We start from the raw sequence: 20,812 nt of genomic DNA, 5'->3' as shown, positions 1-20,812 counted from the left end.
CCAAGCAACTTGATCATGGGCGCCCCTGCTTATTTCAGCAAGACCTGTCTCCCATTGAAAATGCGTGGCGCATTATGAAGCCTAAAATACATATATTTCTCAGTTGGAACATGAAATATTTTGTCTCTGCAGTCTATTCAATTGATTATAAGTTGAAAAGGATTTGCAAATCATTGTAATCTGTTTTTATTTAGCATTTACACAACGTGCCAACTTCACCGGTTTTGGGTTTCGTAGAGCAAAGACCAATAACGACTACACACGCGGGTTCCTAATAAAGTCCCCACCCTGACGTACTTTAATTTAGACTTCCAATCGAAGCAACAAGCACAATTGATTTGACATCTTGTTCAGTAAAGAACAAGCAAAGAACTATTTGGCTGGGAAATGTGCTAAATCCTGCTCGAGCCTCAGCGGAATCCCAAGTATTGATCCAGTTTGAGGTCTGGATCCGTCTGTTTAAAATAGAATTAAGACACTTTGTCCCAAAAAAAAACAGTGCGACAGGGCGAAAAACTGTCACGATATAAGTGTTTTATATTGGTCAATATCGATATTTATCGATATTTGTTTAGGACCAATGGAAAATAAAGATCAGGAGAAGATATATTGAATGTAAACATTTTAAATGTAACCTTCCTCCGATTGTAAACCCCTCAGCAGAAAGGACGGACAATGTCAACACAAACATGGAAGACAATGACAATAATAAACTCTGGAATATGGAATATGTAAGAAATGATCATGGATTCGTGGTCACTGAACCTGTGCCCCCAATCCTTCCCCCACCTACTGAATTTTAGACGTAAAAACATGTTTTCAAAATATTTAGCCGCACCGAGACTATAAGCCGCAGATCTATACGTTGTGAAATTAGTTATTTGTCTGTAACACAGCAGTAAAATGGCGGATCAAACAAAACAGAAGTCGTCGTCATTAAGTCCTGGGAGTGGTGCTCAGAGAGTATGGGGTATCGGACCGTCCGATTGTGGCGGTCCGCTCCCTGTATGATCAGTGTCAGAGCTTAGTCCGCATTGCCGGCAGTAAGTCGGACCCGTTTGCAGTGTGGGTTGGACTACGCCAAGGCTGTCCTTTGTGTTCGTATCTTTTGTGGACAGAATTTCTAGCCCCAATCAGGGCGTTGGGGGGATCCGGTTGGGTGGCTGCAGGATTAGGTCTCTGCTTTTTGCAGATGATGTGGTCCGATGGACCACATCATCTGGCCAGGATCTTCAGCTCTCATTGGATCGGTTCGCAGCTGAGTCTGAAGCGACCGGGAAAGGGTGGAGTGCCATCTCCGGGTTGGGGAGGAGTCCCTGCCCCAAGTGGAGAAGTTCAAGTACCTAAGAGTCTTGTTCACGAGTGAGGGAAGAGTGGATCGTGAGATCGACAGGCGGATCGGTGCGGCCTTTTCAGTAATGCGGACGCTGTATCGAGCCCTTGTGGTGAAGAAAGAAGCTCTCAATTTACCGGTCGATCTACGTTCCCATCCTCACCTACGGTCATGAGCTGTGGATTATGACCTAAAGGACAAGATCACGGGTACAAGCGGCCGAAATTATATTCCTCCGCCGGGTGGCAAGGCTCTCCCTTAGGGTGAGAACCTCTGCCATCCGGGGGGAGCCCAAAGTAAAGCCGCTGCTCATCCACATGGAGAGGAGCCAGATGAGATGGTTCGGGGCTTCTGGCCAGGATCTTTAGCTCTAATTGGATCGGTTCGCAGCAGTGGGTGAAGCGACCGGGATGAGAATCCGCACCTCCAAGTCCTGAGTCCGTAGTTCTCGCCCGGAAAAGGGTGGAGTGCCATCTCTGGGTTGGGGAGGAGACCCTGCCCCAAGTGGAGAAGTTCAAGTACCTAAGAGTCTTGTTCACGGGTGAGGGAAGAGTGGATCGTGAGATCGACAGGCGGATCGGTGCGGCGTCTTCAGTAATGCGGACCCTGTATCGAGCCCTTGTGGTGAAGAAAGAAGCTCTCAATTTACCGGTCAATTACGTTCCCATCCTCACCTATGGTCATGAGCTGTGGGTTATGACCGAAAGCACAAGATCACGGGTACAAGCGGCCAAAATGAGTTTCCTCCGCCGGGTGGCGGGGCTCTCCCTTAGAGATAGGGTGAGAAGCCCTGCCATCCGGGGGCAGCTCAAAGTATAGCCAAAGCTCCTTCACATCGAGAGGAGCCAGATGAGATGGTTCGGGGCTTCTGGCCGGGATCTTCCGCTCTCATTGGATCGGTTCGCAGCCGAGGGTGAAGCGACCGGGATGAGAATCCGCACCTCCAAGTCCCGAGTCCGTAGTTCTCGCCCGGAAAAGGGTGGAGTGCCATCTCTGGGTTGGAGTGGAGACCCTGTCCCAAGTGGAAGAGTTCAAGTACCTAAGGGTCTTGTTCACGAGTGAAGGAAGAGTGGATCGTGAGATCGACAGGCGGATCGGTGCGGCGTCTTCAGTAATGCGGACCCTGTATCGAGCCCTTGTGGTGAAGAAAGAAGCTCTCAATTTACCGGTCGATTACGTTCCCATCCTCACCTATGGTCATGAGCTGTGGGTTATGACCGAAAGGACAAGATCACGGGTACAAGCGGCCGAAATGAGTTTCCTCCGCCGGGTGGCGGGGCTCTCCCTTAGAGATAGGGTGAGAAGCCCTGCCATCCGGGAGGAGCTCAAAGTATAGCCACAGCTCCTTCACATCGAGAGGAGCCAGATGAGATGGTTCGGGGCTTCTGGCCAGGATCTTCAGCTCTCATTGGATCGGTTCGCAGCCGAGGGTGAAGCGACCGGGATGAGAATCCGCATCTCCAAGTCCCGAGTCCGTAGTTCTCGCCCGGAGAAGGGTGGAGTGCCATCTCTGGGTTGGAGAGGAGACCCTGCCCCAAGTGGAAGAGTTCAAGTACCTAAGAGTCTTGTTCATGAGTGAGGGAAGAGTGGATCGTGAGATCGACAGGCGGATCGGTGCGGCCTTTTCAGTAATGCGGACGCTGTATCGAGCCCTTGTGGTGAAGAAAGAAGCTCTCAATTTACCGGTCGATCTACGTTCCCATCCTCACCTACGGTCATGAGCTTTGGGTTATGACCGAAAAGACAAGATCTCGGGTAAAACCGGCCGAAATGAGTTTCCTCTGCGGGGTGGCGGGTCTCTCTCTTAGAGATAGGGTGAGAAGTTCTGCCATCTGGGGGGAGCCCAAAGTAAAGCCGCTGCTCCTCCACATGGAGAGGAGCCAGATGAGGTAGTTCGGGGCTGCTGGCCAGGATCTTTAGCTCTAATTGGATCGGTTCGCGGTAGTGGGTGAAGCGACCGGGATGAGAATCCGCACCTCCAAGTCCCGAGTCCATAGTTCTCGCCCGGAAAAGGGTGGAGTGCCATCTCCGGGTTGGAGAGGAGACCCTGCCCCAAGTGGAAGAGTTCAAGTACCTAAGGGTCTTGTTCACGAGTGAGGGAAGAGTGGATCGTGAGATTGACAGGCATATCGATCCGTTGTGGTGAAGAAAGAAGCTCTCAATTTACCGGTCGATCTACGTTCCCATCCTCACCTATGGTCATGAGCTTTGGGTTATGACCGAAAGGACAAGATCACGGGTACAAGCGGCCCAAATGAGTTTCCCCCGCCGGGTGGCGAGGCTCTCCCTTAGGGTGAGAAGCTCTGCCATCCGGGGGGAGCCCAAAGTAAAGCCGTTATTCCTCCACATGGAGAGGAGCCAGGTGGATCGGTGCGACGTCCTCAGTAATGCGGACGCTGTATCGATCCGTTGTGGTGAAGAAGGAGCTGAGCCGGAAGGCAAAGCTCTCAATTTACCGGTCGATCTACGTTCCCATCCTCACCTATGGTCATGAACTTGGGTTATGACCGAAAGGACAAGATCACGGGTACAAGCGGCCAAAATGAGTTTCCCCGCCTTAGAGATAGGGTGAGAAGCTCTGTCATCCGGGAGGAACTCAAAGTAAAGCCGCTGCTCCTTCACATCGAGAGGAGCCAGATGAGGTGGTTCGAGGATCTGGTCAGGATGCCACCAGAACGCCTCCCTAGGGAGGTGTTTAGATCATGTCCAACCAAAGACCCAGGACAATTTGGGAAGACTAGATAGATAGATGGATAGATAGTACTTTATTGATTCCTTCAGGAAAGTTCCTTCAGGAAAATTAAAATTCCAGCAGCAGTGTACAGAGTTGAGATCAATTTAAAAAAAAGTAAAAAGTAAATAATGGGGGTTTAAAAGGAAACAAAATAGAGAAATATTACAAAAAGAATAAAAACAATGGGAATAACAATATAACAGTAAAATAAGAATATAACAAGACAAAGTAGGCAGTAGTGACCATGTTATGAAAACGTATTGCACTGTTATTGTTTTGCATCCCCTGTCATCCTAGTCCCCCCCCCCCCCCCCCCCGCCTCCTGTCCCAGAGAGGAGTTGTGTGGGACAAAGGAGTTCTTGAGTCTATTAGTCCTGCACTTGGGATGAAGCAGTCTAGAACTGAACAAGCTCCTCTGGCTACTGATAACGCTATGCAGAGGGTGACTGGCATCATCCAGGATGCTCACTAGTTTGTCAACAGTCCTCTTCTCTGCCACCGTCACCAGTGAGTCCAGTTTCATTCCGATTGTAGAACCGGCCCGCCTGATCAGTTTCTCAAGTCTGGAGCTGTCCTTCTTAGATGTACTGCCCCCCCAGCACACTACCATGTAGAACAGAACACTGGCAACCACAGACTGGTAGTACATCCACAGGAGTTTTCTACAAATGTTGAAGGAGTGGAGTCTCCTGAGGAAGTACAGCCTGCTCTGTCCTTTCTTGTACTGGTGGTCCGTTGTTAACAGTCCAGTCCAGCTTATTGTCCACCCAAACCCCGAGGTACTTGAATGAGTCCACGGTCTGTACCTCAACTCCCCTCGATCACAATAGGTTGTGACCGTCGTGACTATGTCTCCCGGCTGGCCTGGGAACGCCTCGGGATCGCCCGGGAAGACCTGGACGAAGTTGCCGGGGAGAGGAAAGTCTGGGCTTCCCTGCCCAACCTCGGATAAGCGGAAGAAGATGTACGGATGCTTGATTCAAAGCGAATGACACTTTACTGTCAATTAGTGTAAAATCTGACACCCCCCCCAAAAAAAACTCAAAAGCCAACCAATTAAGTAAGAATCTGAAAAGTCAATAAACCATCACAGCGACGATTAATTAAGAGGAAACAAAAAAAAAAGCACCATGACTGTAATTTAGCGACGAGCACGACAAAAAAATTGGCCTGCCAGTTGCGTTCCTCGGCAGAACTCTTCATCTTTTCCGCTGATTAGACATTTACCACCGCCTGACTGGCTCGTCTCCACGCGTAGCGTCTATCATCTGCTCCCCTCCGCAAAGAAGCTCGCCGATTATCTAACGAGCAAATGCACACAGCCGCTGTGCGGCATCCTGAGGCGTTCTGCTAACGAACCTAAAAATACTATCCACACACACACACAGGCAGAGAAAATGTAGACACGCCAACCAACCTGTAGACCAGCGTGTCGTCCCCCGAGCTGTTGTACTGGACCTGGAACATCCTGACTCCTGACACGGGCGCCTGGCTGCTCCACCTAATGAGGGCGGAGTTCCCCGTCAGCTCCACCAGCGACACCCGCCGGTCCCCCGCCCGCGTCTCGTTGCCGGGGGCGGACGCTTTGGACGAGGTGAGGATGTCGGAAGGCGCCGGCTCCCGGCTGTCCGACGGGTCCCGGCTGCGGCTGGTGCTGTTGGCCAGGTGCGGCGTGGGCGTGACGGACAGCTCCACCCTGCCGGTGGACTCCCCCGCGGCGTTGGAGGCGATGCAGGTGAAGTTGCCGGCGTCCTTCAGGGAGGTGACGTTGATCTCCAGGCTTCCGTTGGGGAAAACCAAAGTTCTGAAAGAAAACAATAAAGTCTCAATTAACTGTAAAAAACTTGTTCAGAGGTATGCAAAACCCCAAGTTGGCACGTTGTGTAAATGTAAATAAAAACTGTCAGAATAATTGTGTAGAGCAGGGGTCACCAACCTTTTTGAAACCAAGAGCTACTTCCTAGGTACTGATAAATGCGAAGGGCTACCAGTTTGATACACACTTAAATAAATGATAAATAAATGGGTTGTACTTGTATAGCGCTTTTCTACCTTCAAGGTACTCAAAGCGCTTTTGACACTACTTCCACATTTACCCATTCACACACACATTCACACACTGATGGAGGGAGCTGCCATGCAAGGCGCCAACCAGCACCCATCAGGAGCAAGGGTGAAGTGTCTTGCTCAGGACACAACGGACGTGACGAGGTTGGTTCTAGGTGGGATTTGAACCAGTGACCCTCGGGTTGCGCACGGCCACTCTCCCACTGCGCCACGCCGTCCCAAAAATAGCCAATTTGCTCAATTTTCCATCCATCCATCCATTTTCTGCCGCTTATTCCCGTTCGGGGTCGCGGGGGTCGCTGGCGCCTATCTCAGCTACAATCGGGCGGAAGGCGGGGTACACCCTGGACAAGTCGCCACCTCATCGCAGGGCCAACACAGATAGACGGACAACATTCACACTCACATTCACTGCTCAATTTTCCTTTAATAAATAAATCTATATCTATAAAAAAAATTATATTTCTGTCTGTCATTCCATCGTACGTTTTTTTTCCTTTTACGGAAGGTTTTTTTGTAGAGAATAAAAGATGGGAAAATACTTAAAATACTGGACCGCTCGTCGGGACCCTGTATCGGTTGGGGACATCTCTACGCTGCTGATCCGCTTGGGATGGTTTCCTGTGGACGGGACTCTCGCTGCTGTCTTGGATCCGCTTGAACTGAACTCTCGCGGCTGTGTTGGAGCCACTATGGATTGAACTTTCACAGAATCATGTTAGACCCGCTCGACATCCATTGCTTTCGGTCCCCTAGAGGGGGGGGGGGGGGTTGCCCACATCTGAGGTCCTCTCCAAGGTTTCTCATCGTCAGCATTGTCACTGGCGTCCCACTGGATGTGAATTCTCCCTGCCCACTGGGTGTGAGTTTTCCTTGCCCTTTTGTGGGTTCTTCCGAGGATGTTGTAGTCGTAATGATTTGAGCAGTCCTTTGAGACATTTGTGTTTTGGGGCTATATAAATAAACATTGATTGATTGATTGATTGATTAATTGAACGGTTTAAAAGAGGAGAAAAGACGAAAATTAAATTTTTGAACAGTTTATCCTCAATTTCGACTCTTTAAAATTCAAAATTCAACCGAAAAAAATGAAGTGAAGTGAAGTGAATTATATTTATATAGCGCTTTTCTCTAGTGACTCAAAGCGCTTTACATAGTGAAACCCAATATCTAAGTTACATTTAAACCAGTGTGGGTGGCACTGGGAGCAGGTGGGTAAAGTGTCTTGCCCAAGGACACAACGGCAGTGACTAGGATGGCGGAAGCGGAAATCGAACCTGCAACCCTCAAGTTGCTGGCACGGCCACTCTACCAACCGAGCTATACCGAAGAGAAAAAGTAACTAATTCGAAGCCCTTCCATCCATTCATTTTCCTACCACTTATTCCCTTCGGGGTCGCGGTTACTTATCTCAGCTACAATCGGGCGGAAGGCGGCGTACACCCTGGACAAGTCGCCACCTCATCACAGGAATTTATGGAACATCATTAGTAATTTTTCCTGTTTGAGATTGATTTTAGGATTTTGATGACATGTTTTAAATCTGCACTTTGTTAGAATATATAACAAATTGGACCAAGCTATATTTCTAACAAAAACAAATAATTATTTCTTCTAGATTTTCCGGAAAAACATTTTTAAAAGAAATTCAAAACACTTTGAAATAAGATTTAAATTTGATTTTACAGATTTCCTAGATTCGCCAGAATAATTTTTTTGAATTTGAATCATAATAAGTTTGAAGAAATATTTCACAAATATTCTTCGTGGAAAAAACAGAAGCTAAAATGAAGAATTAAATTAAAATGTATTTATTATTCTTTACAATAAAAAAATACTTGAACATTAATTTAAATTGTCCGGAAAGAAGAGGAAGGAATTAAAAAGGTAAAAAGGTATATGTGTTTAAAAATCCTAAAATCATTTTTATGATTATATTTTTTCTCTAAAATTGTCTTTCTGAAAGTCATAAAAAGCAAAGTAAAAAAAATAATAATATTTTTTTAAACAAGTGAAGACCAAGTCTTTAAAATATTTTCTTGGATTTCCAAATTCTATTTGAGTTTTGTCTCTCTTAGAATTAAAAATGTCGAGCAAAGTGAGACCAGCTTGCTAGTAAATAAATACAATTTAAAAAAATAGAGGCAGCTCACTAGTAAGTGCTGCTATTTGAGCTATTTTTAGAACAGGCCAGCGGGCGACTCATCTGGTCCTTACGGGCGACCTGGTGACCCCTGGTATAGACGTTATCCCCTGCAAGAAAACAAAAGCTGTCTTTCATCTTCTCAAGCAAAAGGCTCGATGCGACATGGAGGTGTCGGTTTCTTTAATCTATTGACAGCCACAGCAAGACCTTCTCCTCACCCGAGATCTACAAAGCAGAGAGGGGGCAGACCTGACGCGGCTCCAAGCACCTTTTTTTAAGCTGTTTATGACCGAGTGCAAAGGCTGTTTATGACCACCTCCCCTTAAAAGCATCGACGTAATGTAACTCTGTGTAATCGGAAAAGGCCCGAATAAAAGAGGAGGCATGGAGCTCCCTCGTCAGAGCGGTGTGGTGACGCTGTGCAGGTGCACTCCTCTGGCATTTTTACCACTGTGTTACATGGCCTTTCCCTTTAACAACACTCAGTAAAAGTTTGGGAACTGAGGAGACACATTTTTTCGGCTTTTCAGGTGGAATTATTTCCCTTTCTTGCTTGATGTAGAGCTTGAGTTGTTCAACAGTCCGGGGTCTCTGTTGTGGTATTTTAAGCTTCATACATTTTCAACGGAAGACAGGTCTGGACTACAGGCAGGCCAGTCTAGTAACTGCACTCTTTTACTACGAAGCCATGCTGTTGTAACACGTGGCTTAGCATCGTCTTGCTGAAATAAGCAGGGGCGTCCATGATAAAGTTGCTTGGATGGCAACAAATGTTGCTCCATATTCTGTATGTACCTTTCAGCATTAAAGGTGCCTTCACAGATGTGTAAGTTACCCATGCCTTGGCCACTAATACACCTCCATACCATCACAGATGCTGGCTTTTACACTTTGCGCCGAGAACAATCCGGATGGTTCTTGTCATCTTTGTCCACATACATAGTTTCCAAGAAACAATTTGAAACGTGGACTCGTCAGACCACAGAACACTTATCCACTTTGCATCAGTCCATCTTAGATGAGCTCGGGGCCCAGCCAAGTTGGCGGCGTTTCTGGGTGTTGTTGATAAATGGCTTTCGCTTTGCATAGTAGAGTTTTAACTTGGCTACCATCAGATAATAAGTATGGATTTGCCTCTGGATTTCGTTATCAATTATATAAATTGTATTAAGTAGACTGTCGATTTTATAGTAAAAAAAAATACATTTACAAAATGCTACTGTAAAATAGCGTTTTTAATATTTTTTAAAACATTTTACGGTAAATAGAAAAACTTTATTTTTTTTGTATGTTTTTTTTTGGGGGGGGGGTGGTTTACTAAATAAGCTGGCAGCTTAGTTGCCAGAATTGTTGCGTTTAATTTACATTGGTTTTTACAACATTATATTGCTCATGGAAAAACAGTAAAAAAAAAAAAAAAAAAAAAATGTTATTCTGGTATAAGTTTTTCTACCATAATAACAAATGTACCTTCTTTCCAATTACGGTAATACACCGTTAAAAACAACAACCGTATATTTTACAGTCAACAACTGGCAGCTCGGTCAACAGAATTTTAACGCAAAAAACAGTAGTTTTTTGTTTTTTAATTTACAGTAATATGCTGTAAAGAACAAGGTAAAATGTATTGTCATTTTTTGTTAATTTTGATGGGTCGTTCTCTGTAAAGGTAATTATTTTTATATAGACAAAAATATGTTTGGAAAGTATGATAATCGACTATATTATTTGTTGCAATATTGAATACTTTTAGACAGAGTTTAAAAGGTATACAATTTCAAGCAATACATATATTTTTCCTGTAAAAAATGAAAAAAATAATCAATTTAGTGAGAAAATATTAAGGACTTTATTGACATTTATCAATTCCAGGTGTTTGCGGACCAGATCAAATGTTCTCACGGGCCAGTTCTGGCCCCCGGGCCTTCAGTTTGGTTTTACCACCTGGCAGGGAACGGCGACGATGGCGTTCTATCGGTATTTGCGCCTGGACTCTTAACCCTCGTTAGGGACGAGTAAGAAATGACTCGAGTAAAAACATACCTTGTGCTATTGGATATAAGTCGACCCTCAGGACTGATCCAATGTACTTCCGGTTCTGGATCTCCGTTTGCTTTACATTTGAGGCTGGAAGGCTGACCCTCCATAGCCACGGTCTGGGGGGACTTGCGTGTCAACACCGGCGGATCACAAATAAATTCCTAAAAGGACAAAAATCAAATATTGACGTTCATGTTTTCCTGATTACATTTCGATTTTTTTTTTCCCGTACTTACCTCCTCGGGTATGGTCCAGAAGTATTTAGCGCTAAGGTCTTGGGGCGACGCACACGTCTCCAAGTCGTCCTCTCTGGTCAGTCTCCGCAACCACAGGAGTTCACAGTTACAGTGAAGAGGGTTCCCGCCGAAACTCAACACCAACGAGGACAGAGGACTGCCTCTGGATTTTGCATAAACTGGTATTCTCAGGAAAAGTGGGTCAGGGGGGATTTTTTTCAGTTTGTTGGATGTCATATCCAGCCTGGGAAGAGGAAGGAGAAATTTGATTTTGCAGACGGAGATAACCCAGAAAAACCGAGAGATGGTCACTTTTTTAAGATGGTAAATTCCGGACTATGAGCTTTGAACCCTTCGGCTTATTAAACGATGCGGGTAATTGTGAGGATTTTTTTGGGCTAACGGCCACAATGTTTTGTCTTCTCTAGTTTTTGTCAAACACAATCAGAGACACTGGAATGGTGTATTATTGTTTGTGCTATGGCGCCCTCTTTTCTTCTTCGGCCTTGTACCCCGTGGTGGGGCATAGGCCATCAACAACTCCCAACCTTCGTCCTCTGCCCTGGATGATCCTTTCTAGCTCCCTCCAAGTGTGACCGGTCTGCTTGGCCTTAGATTTGAGGTCCCTTCTCCACGTAGTCCTTGGTCTTCGTCGCTACCTCTTCCCCTGGGGATTCCAGGTCAGGTTGGTTTCCTTAGGGTGTGGCTTCTTCTCCTGATCTCTTCCTCCACTGGCTCATGGTTTGTTCGTTGCCAGAGGTCTTTGTTGCTGATGGTTTCCGGCCAGTGGGTCTTGAAAATTCTTCTCAGACAGGAATTGATGAACGTCATTACTTTCTTGGTGGTATTTTTTGTTGATCGCCGTGTTTCAGCTTTGTACAGCTGGACAATCGTATCAATCGTTTACTTTATTGGTCCCCGAGGGGAAATTCCGATTGTCAGCACAATTCCATTCAAGAGCAGACATACGCCCCCTAGAAAGGTGGGACAATGGCAAACGCTGAAGGTATTCATAGAACCTACAGAACCTTGCAACAGAGGGGAGGATGAGGGGCTACGTTGCTCAGCCATCCATCACCCCCACCAACGGGGTGAAGAGTCATACTTGACGTTAGAGGTGAACGGGCAAATCTTGGTGTGTGTCGCGATGAGGTGGGATCTCCAAATGTTCTTGAAGCCCCTTGCCTTTCCGATTCAGATTTTCACGTCCGTGTCTATTGCCCCCTGTTGGTTCACCACATTGCCTGGATACCAGAAGGTCTCCACGTCTTCCAGGTTGTTGTCGTCAAGCTTCACTGGGTCCGTGATGGTAGAGTTGATCTTTAGAATCTTGGTCTTCTGGGGCTGGCTGGGTTTGACGTTTTTGTCTCTGTGCGAGAGTGGGGCAAGGTCGCTGGCGAAGTCCTGGTCATGAAAATAGACTAGGTTTGACGTTTTTGTCTCTGTGCGAGAGTGGGGCAAGGTCGCTGGCGAAGTCCGGGTCGTGGAAATAGGCTGGGTTTGACGATTTTGTCTCTGTGCGAGAGTGGGGCAAGGTCGCTGGCGAAGTCCGGGTCGTGGAAATAGACTATGTTTGAAGTTTTTGTCTCTATGCGAGAGTGGGGCAAGGTCGCTGGTGAAGTCCAAGTCGTGGAAATAGGCTGGGTTTGACGTTTTTGTCTCCGTGCGAGAGTGGGGGAAGGTCGCTGGTGAAGTCCGGGTCGTGGAAATAGGCTGGGTTTGACGTTTTTGTCTCTGTGCGAGAGTGGGGGAAGGTCGCTGGTGAAGTCCGGGTCGTGGAAATAGGCTGGGTTTGACGTTTTTGTCTCTGCGCGAGAGTGGGGCAAGGTCACTGGCGAAGTCCGGGTCGTGGAAATAGGCTGGGTTTGACGTTTTTGTTTCTCTGCGAGAGTGGGGCAAGGTCGCTGGCGAAGTCCGGGTCGTGGAAATAGGCTGGGTTTGACGTTTTTGTCTCTGTGCGAGAGTGGGGCAAGGTCGCTGGCGAAGTCCGGGTCGTGGAAATAGGCTAGGTTTGACGTTTTTGTCTCTGTGCGAGAGTGGGGCAAGGTCGCTGGCGAAGTCCGGGTCGTGGAAATAGGCTGGGTTTGACGTTTTTGTCTCTGTGCGAGAGTGGGGCAAGGTCGCTGGCGAAGTCCGGGTCGTGGAAATAGGCCGGGTTTGACGTTTTTGTCTCTGTGCGAGAGTGGGGGAAGGTCGCTGGTGAAGTCCGGGTCGTGGAAATAGACTATGTTTGAAGTTTTTGTCTCTATGCGAGAGTGGGGCAAGGTCGCTGGTGAAGTCCAAGTCGTGGAAATAGGCTGGGTTTGACGTTTTTGTCTCCGTGCGAGAGTGGGGGAAGGTCGCTGGTGAAGTCCGGGTCGTGGCAATAGGCTGGGTTTGACGTTTTTGTCTCTGTGCGAGAGTGGGGGAAGGTCGCTGGTGAAGTCCGGGTCGTGGAAAGAGGCTGGGTTTGACGTTTTTGTCTCTGCGCGAGAGTGGGGCAAGGTCACTGGCGAAGTCCGGGTCGTGGAATTAGGCTGGGTTTGACGTTTTTGTTTCTCTGCGAGAGTGGGGCAAGGTCGCTGGCGAAGTCCGGGTCGTGGAAATAGGCTGGGTTTGACGTTTTTGTCTCTGTGCGAGAGTGGGGGAAGGTCGCTGGTGAAGTCCGGGTCGTGGAAAGAGGCTGGGTTTGACGTTTTTGTCTCTGCGCGAGAGTGGGGCAAGGTCACTGGCGAAGTCCGGGTCGTGGAAATAGGCTGGGTTTGACGTTTTTGTTTCTCTGCGAGAGTGGGGCAAGGTCGCTGGCGAAGTCCGGGTCGTGGAAATTTGCTGGGTTTGACGTTTTTGTCTCTGTGCGAGAGTGGGGCAAGGTCGCTGGCGAAGTCCGGGTCGTGGAAATAGGCTAGGTTTGACGTTTTTGTCTCTGTGCGAGAGTGGGGCAAGGTCGCTGGTGAAGTCCGGGTCGTGGAAATAGGCTGGGTTTGACGTTTTTGTCTCGGTGCAAAAGTGGGGCAAGGTTGCTGGTGAAGTCTGGGTCGTGGAAATAGGCTGGGTTTGACGTTGTTGTCTCTGTGCGAGAGTGGGGCAAGGTCGCTGGCGAAGTCCGGGTCATGGAAATAGGCTGGGTTTGACGTTTTTGTCCCCGTGCGAGAGTGGGGCAAGGTTGCTGGCGAAGTCCGGGTCATGGAAATAGGCTGGGTTTGACGTTTTTGTCTCTGTGCGAGAGTAGGGCAAGGTCGCTGGCGAAGTCCGGGTCGTGGAAATAGGCTAGGTTTGACGTTTTTGTCTCTGTGCGAGATTGGGGCAAGGTTGCTGGCGAAGTCCAGGTCGTGGAAATAGGCTGGGTTTGATGTTTTTGTCTCTGTGCGAGAGTGGGGTAAGGTCGCTGGTGAAGTCTGGGTCGTGGAAATAGACTGGGTGTGACGTTTTTGTCTCTGTGCGAGAGTGGGGCAAGGTCGCTGGCAAAGTCCAGGTCTTGGAAATAGACTGGGTTTTGACGTTTTTGTCTCTGTGCGAGAGTGGGGCAAGGTCGCTGGCGAAGTCCGGGACGTGGAAATAGACTAGGTTTGACGGTTTTGTCTCTGTGCGAGAGTGGGGCAAGGTCACTGGTGAAGTCTGGGTCGTGGAAATAGGCTGGGTTTGACGATTTTGTCTCTGTGCGAGAGTGGGGCAAGGTCGCTGGCGAAGTCCGGGTCGTGGAAATAGACTATGTTTGAAGTTTTTGTCTCTATGCGAGAGTGGGGCAAGGTCGCTGGTGAAGTCCAAGTCGTGGAAATAGGCTGGGTTTGACGTTTTTGTCTCCGTGCGAGAGTGGGGGAAGGTCGCTGGTGAAGTCCGGGTCGTGGAAATAGGCTGGGTTTGACGTTTTTGTCTCTGTGCGAGAGTGGGGCAAGGTCGCTGGTGAAGTCCGGGTCGTGGAAATAGGCTGGGTTTGACGTTTTTGTCTCGGTGCAAAAGTGGGGCAAGGTTGCTGGTGAAGTCCGGGTCGTGGAAATAGGCTGGGTTTGACGTTTTTGTCCCTGTGAGAGAGTGGGGCAAGGTTGCTGGCAAAGTCCGGGTCGTGGAAATAGACTAGGTTTGACGTTTTTGTCTCTGTGCGAGAGTGGGGCAAGGTCGCTGGCAAGGTCCGGGTCGTGGAAATAGACTAGGTTTGACGTTTTTGTCTCTGTGCGAGAGCGGGGCAAGGTCGCTGGCGAAGTCCGGGTCGTGGAAATAGGCTGGATTTGACGTTTTTGTCTCTGTGCGATAGTAGGGCAAGGTCGCTGGCGAAGTCCGGGTCGTGGAAATAGGCTAGGTTTGACGTTTTTGTCTCTGTGCGAGAGCGGGGCAAGGTCGCTGGCGAAGTCCGGGTCGTGGAAATAGGCTGGATTTGACGTTTTTGTCTCTGTGCGAGAGCGGGGCAAGGTCGCTGGCGAAGTCCGGGTCGTGGAAATAGGCTGGATTTGACGTTTTTGTCTCTGTGCGAGAGCGGGGCAAGGTCGCTGGTGAAGTCCGGGTCGTGGAAATAGGCTGGATTTGACGTTTTTGTCTCTGTGCGAGAGCGGGGCAAGGTCGCTGGCGAAGTCCGGGTCGTGGAAATAGGCTGGGTTTGACGTTTTTGTCTCTGTGCGATAGTAGGGCAAGGTCGCTGGCGAAGTCCGGGTCGTGGAAATAGGCTAGGTTTGACGTTTTTGTCTCTGTGCGAGATTGGGGCAAGGTTGCTGGCGAAGTCCAAGTCGTGGAAATAGGCTGGGTTTGATGTTTTTGTCTCTGTGGGAGAGTGGGGTAAGGTCGCTGGCGAAGTCCGGGTCGTGGAAATAGACTATGTTTGAAGTTTTTGTCTCTATGCGAGAGTGGGGCAAGGTCGCTGGTGAAGTCCAAGTCATGGAAATAGGCTGGGTTTGATGTTTTTGTCTCTGTGCGAGAGTGGGGCAAGGTCGCTGGCGAAGTCCGGGTCATGGAAATAGGCTAAGTTTGACGTTTTTGTCTCTGTGCGAGAGTGGGGCAAGGTCGCTGGTGAAGTCCAAGTCGTGGAAATAGGCTGGGTTTGACGTTTTTGTCTCCGTGCGAGAGTGGGGCAAGGTCGCTGGTGAACTCCGGGTCGTGGAAATAGGCTGGGTTTTAACGTTTTTGTCTCTCTGCGAGAGTGGGGCAAGGTCGCTGGCGAAGTCCGGGTTGTGGAAATAGGCTGGGTTTGACGTTTTTGTCTCTGTGCGAGAGTGGGGCAAGGTCGCTGGCGAAGTCCGGGTCGTGGAAATAGGCTGGGTTTGACGTTTTTGTCTCTGTGCGAGAGTGGGGCAAGGTCGCTGGCGAAGTCCGGGTCGTGGAAATGGGCTGGGTTTGACGTTTTTGTCTCTGTGCGAGAGTGGCGCAAGGTCGCTGGCGAAGTCCGGGTCGTGGAAATAGGCTAGGTTTGACGTTTTTGTCTCTGTGCGAGAGTGGGGCAAGGTCGCTGGCAAAGTCCAGGTCGTGGAAATAGACTGGGTTTGACGTTTTTGTCTCTGTGCGAGAGTGGGGCAAGGTCGCTGGCAAAGTCCAGGTCGTGGAAATAGACTAGGTTTGACGTTTTTGTCTCTGTGCGAGAGTGGGGCAAGGTCGCTGGCGAAGTCGAAGACATCAAGCTGTGACCAGAGGGTCCACTGGATGCCGGTCTTTCCGTCCGTCCTCTGCTTCATCAACCAGTCAATGGCAAAATATACTTGCGGTTTTAATGCCTTGAACCTAAAGTAAAACCGTCCGTAGCGTTGCCGCTCAAAATGATTCTTAATTCCTCACTCTAAGCTACGTTTGTAAGTTTACAATATAACTATAACAATTTATTTTTACTAAACTGCCCCATGTGTGATTTCTGCAAGAGTGTTATTGTCCATATTTGTACATGCTATCATAATTAATGAAGCTAGCATTGTTCGCATTAGCTACTTCGCTAACACTTTTACAAGTGTCTGTGTTAGTATTGTCAACTTGGCATTATTTTCGTTTTGTTTCAGTTTCACAAATTCCTCAGTAAATTCCCCACAAACGTCAACGTGGAGTTATTGGGTCCGTTTAGCTGATTTGAGAGTAGCTTCCGCAGCTGGTGGGTCCATGGCGATGACTTCTGTTTTGTTTGATTCCCCGTTTTACTGCCACGTTAGAGACAAATAACTAATTTCACAAAGTACACATCTGCGGCTAATATTTTGAAAACTATTCTTCTGCCTCTAAAATTTTGGGGCGGTATTGCTCGGTTGGTAGAGTGGCTATGCCTGCAACTTGAGGGTTCCAGGTTCGATCCCCGCTTCCCCCATCCTAGTCACTGCCATTGTTCGCATTAGCTACTTCGCTAACACTTTTACAAGTGTCTGTGTTAGTATTGTCAACTTGCCATTATTTTTGTTTTCTTTCAGTTTCACAAATTCCTCAGTAAATTCCCCAAAAACGTCAACGTGGAGTTATTGGGTCCGTTTAGCTGATTTGAGAGTAGCTTCCGCAGCTAATGGGTCCATGGCGGTGACTTCTGTTTTGTTTGATTACCCGTTTTACTGCCACATTAGAGACAAATAACTAATTTCACAAAGTATACATCTGCGGCTAATATTTTGAAAACTATTTTTTTGCCTCTAAAATTTTGGGGCGGTATTGCTCGGTTGGTAGAGTGGCTATGCCTGCAACTTGAGGGTTCCAGGTTCAATCCCCGCTTCCCCCATCCTAGTCAGTGCCATTGTTTGCATTAGCTACTTCGCTAACACTTTTACAAGTGCCTGTGTTTGAATTGTCAACTTGGCATTATTTTTGTTTTGTTTCAGTTCCACAAATTCCTCAGTACATTCCCCAAAAACGTCAACGTGGAGTTATTGGGTCCGTTTAGCTGATTTGAGAGTAGCTTCCGCAGCTAATGGGTCCATGGCGGTGACTTCTGTTTTGTTTGATTATCCGTTTTACTGCCACGTTAGAGACAAATAACTAATTTCACAAAGTATACATCTGCGGCTAATATTTTGAAAACTTTTTTTTTTGCCTCTAAAATTTTGGGGCGGTATTGCTCGGTTGGTAGAGTGGCTATGCCTGCAACTTGAGGGTTCCAGGTTCGATCCCCGCTTCCCCCATCCTAGTCACTGCCATTATTCGCATTAGCTACTTCGCTAACACTTTTACAAGTGTCTGTGTTAGTATTGTCAACTTGCCATTATTTTTGTTTTCTTTCAGTTTCACAAATTCCTCAGTAAATTCCCCAAAAACGTCAACGTGGAGTTATTGGGTCCGTTTAGCTGATTTGAGAGTAGCTTCCGCAGCTAGTGGGTCCATGGCGATGACTTCTGTTTTGTTTGATTCCCCGTTTTACTGCCACGTTAGAGACAAATAACTCATTTAACAAAGTATACATCTGCGGCTAATATTTTGAAAACTTTTTTTTTGCCTCTAAAATTTTGGGGCGGTATTGCTCGGTTGGTAGAGTGGCTGTGCCTGCAACTTGAGGGTTCCAGGTTCGATCCCCGCTTCCCCCATCCTAGTCACTGCCATTGTTCGCATTAGCTACTTCGCTAACACTTTTACAAGTGCCTGTGTTTGAATTGTCAACTTGGCATTATTTTTGTTTTGTTTCAGTTTCACAAATTCCTCAATAAATTCCCCACAAACGTCAACGTGGAGTTATTGGGTCCGTTTAGCTGATTTGAGAGTAGCTTCCGCAGCTAGTGGGTCCATGGCGATGACTTCTGTTTTGTTTGATTTCCCCGTTTTACTGCCACGTTAGAGACAAATAACTAATTTCACAAAGTATACATCCGCGGCTAATATTTTGAAAACTATTTTTTTGCCTCTAAAATTTTGGGGCGGTATTGCTCGGTTTGTAGAGTGGCTGTGCCTGCAACTTGAGGGTTCCAGGTTCGATCCCCGCTTCCCCCATCCTAGTCACTGCCATTAGCTACTTCGCTAACACTTTTACAAGTGTCTGTGTTAGTATTGTCAACTTGGCATTATTTTAGTTTTCTTTCAGTTTCACAAATTCCTCAGTAAATTCCCCAAAAACGTCAACGTGGAGTTATTGGGTCCGTTTAGCTGATTTGAGAGTAGCTTCCGCAGCTAGTGGGTCCATGGCGATGACTTCTGTTTTGTTTGATTCCCCGTTTTACTGCCACGTTAGAGACAAATAACTCATTTCACAAAGTATACATCTGCGGCTAATATTTTGAAAACTGTTTTTTTACCTCTAAAATTTTGGGGGCGGTATTGCTCGGTTGGTAGAGTGCAACTTGAGGGTTCCAGGTTCGATCCCCGCTTCCACCATCCTAGTCACTGCCGTTGTGTCCTTGGGCAAGACACTTTACCCACCTGCTCCCAGTGCCCACCCACACTGGTTTGAATGTAACTTAGATATTGGATTTTCACTATGTAAAGTGCTTTGAGTCACTAGAGAAAAGTGCTATATAAATATAATTCACTTCACCTCACTTAAAATTTAGTGGGTGTGGCTTAAATCCCAATGCGATTTATAGTCCGGAAAATACGGTACATATATTCAAAACAATGCTGACCTATGGTAAAAACAAGTTATCGGATTAATCCCAGGGTTAGTTTTGATTTTGAAGACGGCAATTTTGCGTCACTCTGCACTGCAAATGGGTTAATTGCGTAAAAATTTGGAGTCCGATCAAAAGTGACGATAGACTAATCGTTCATTTGGACGGTTTCAAGCATCTTCATCGTTGCCATGACAAGCCTTACCTGGCCAGTTTGTGTAAGTTGGTGAATACGCCTTGGGGAACGTTTTCGATGAGATTATGGTCCATGTTTAAGGTGTTGACATTTGTCAGGCGCCCGATGGTCTCCCAGGGAACTTGGGCGAGGTTATTGTAGCTCAGGTCCAAATCCTCCAGTGTGGACAGGAAGTCATCAAACGCATGAGGAGATATGGAGTGCAGCTGGTTGTTGGCCAGAATTAGATGGCGAAGGTTTGTAAGGCCATTGAAATGATCATCCTGAGTAAAAAACATACAACATATGAGGTCACACAGTTAGTGATTTTTTTGCACTAAGCCTACTTGTTCCTGCTTTCACTTTAGTATTAGACTTGATGGGCTCCATCAATGAAATGTAGCATCTTCTAGGGGAGTTTTTGAATTATCCATCCATCTTCTTCCGCTTATCAGAGGTCGGGTTATGGAAGCCCAGACTTTCCTCTCCCCAGCCACTTCGCCCAGCTCTTCCTGGGGGATCCCAAGCCGTTCCCAGGCCAGCCAGGAGACATAGTCTTCCCAACGTGTCCTGGGTCTTCCCTGTGGCTTCCTGCCGGACGGACATGCCCTAAACACCTCCCTATGGAGGCGTTCGGGTGGCATCCTGACCAGATGCCCGAACCACCTCATCAATCAATCAATCAATCAATGTTTATTTATATAGACCCAAATCACAAATGTCTCAAAGGACTGCACAAATCATTACGACTACGACATCCTCGGAAGAACCCACAAAAGGGCAAGGAAAACTCACACCCAGTGGGCAGGGAGAATTCACATCCAGTGGGACGCCAGTGACAATGCTGACTATGAGAAACCTTGGAGAGGACCTCAGTTGGTACAGTTGGTACAAAATGCGGCTGCTAGACTTTTGACAAGAACAAGAAAGTTTGATCACATTACGCCTGTACTGGCTTCCTGTGCACTTAAGATGTGACTTTAAGGTTTTACTACTTACGTATAAAATACTACACGGTCTAGCTCCAGCCTATCTTGCCGATTGTATTGTACCGTATGTCCCGGCAAGAAATCTGCGTTCAAAAGACTCCGGCTTATTAGTGATTCCTAGAGCTCAAAAAAAGTCTGCGGGCTATAGAGCGTTTTCCGTTCGGGCTCCAGTACTCTGGAATGCCCTCCCGGTAACATTTCGAGATGCTACATCAGTAGAAGCATTTAAGTCTCATCTTAAAACTCATCTGTATACTCTAGCCTTTGAGTAGACCTCCATTTTAGACCAGTTGATCTGCCGCTTCTTTTCTTTCTCCTATGTCCCCCCCTCCCTTGTGGAGGGGGTCCGGTCCGATGACCATGGATGAAGTACTGACTGTCCAGAGTCGAGACCCAGGATGGACCGCTCGCCTGTATCGGTTGGGGACATCTCTACGCTGCTGATCCGCTTGTGATGGTTTCCTTTAGACGGGACTCTCGCTGCTGTCTTGGAGCCACTATGGATTGAACTTTCACAGTATCATGTTGGACCCGCTCGACATCCATTGCTTTCGGTCCCCTAGAGGGGGGGGGGGGGGTTGCCCACATCTGAGGTCCTCTCCAAGGTTTCTCATAGTCAGCATTGTCACTGGC

At 47.6% G+C, this 20,812-nt stretch overlaps 1 protein-coding gene across 4 annotated transcripts in view; it reads right to left on the bottom strand.

Moving 5' to 3' along the window:
- The window catches only part of zgc:172282 (leucine-rich repeat and fibronectin type III domain-containing protein 1-like protein), a 473,431-nt gene that overhangs the window by 170,666 nt on the left and 281,953 nt on the right, over nucleotides 1-20,812 (bottom strand). For all 4 annotated transcript variants that reach the window (XM_061919225.1, XM_061919227.1, XM_061919224.1 and 1 more), the window contains 4 exons: nucleotides 19,221-19,474; nucleotides 10,557-10,800; nucleotides 10,324-10,481; nucleotides 5,485-5,871 (listed from right to left, as the gene is read on the bottom strand). In XM_061919225.1, coding sequence (XP_061775209.1) covers nucleotides 5,485-5,871; nucleotides 10,324-10,481; nucleotides 10,557-10,800; nucleotides 19,221-19,474 — 1,043 coding nt within the window. The remainder of the gene's footprint in view (nucleotides 1-5,484; nucleotides 5,872-10,323; nucleotides 10,482-10,556; nucleotides 10,801-19,220; nucleotides 19,475-20,812) is intronic.

This window comes from Nerophis ophidion, linkage group LG13 (genome assembly GCF_033978795.1).
Source record: "Nerophis ophidion isolate RoL-2023_Sa linkage group LG13, RoL_Noph_v1.0, whole genome shotgun sequence".
In the NCBI taxonomy this organism is placed as follows: Eukaryota; Metazoa; Chordata; class Actinopteri; order Syngnathiformes; family Syngnathidae; genus Nerophis; species Nerophis ophidion.
Note: the sequence above shows the minus strand (reverse complement) of the source record. Positions and strands in the feature narration are given on the sequence as shown.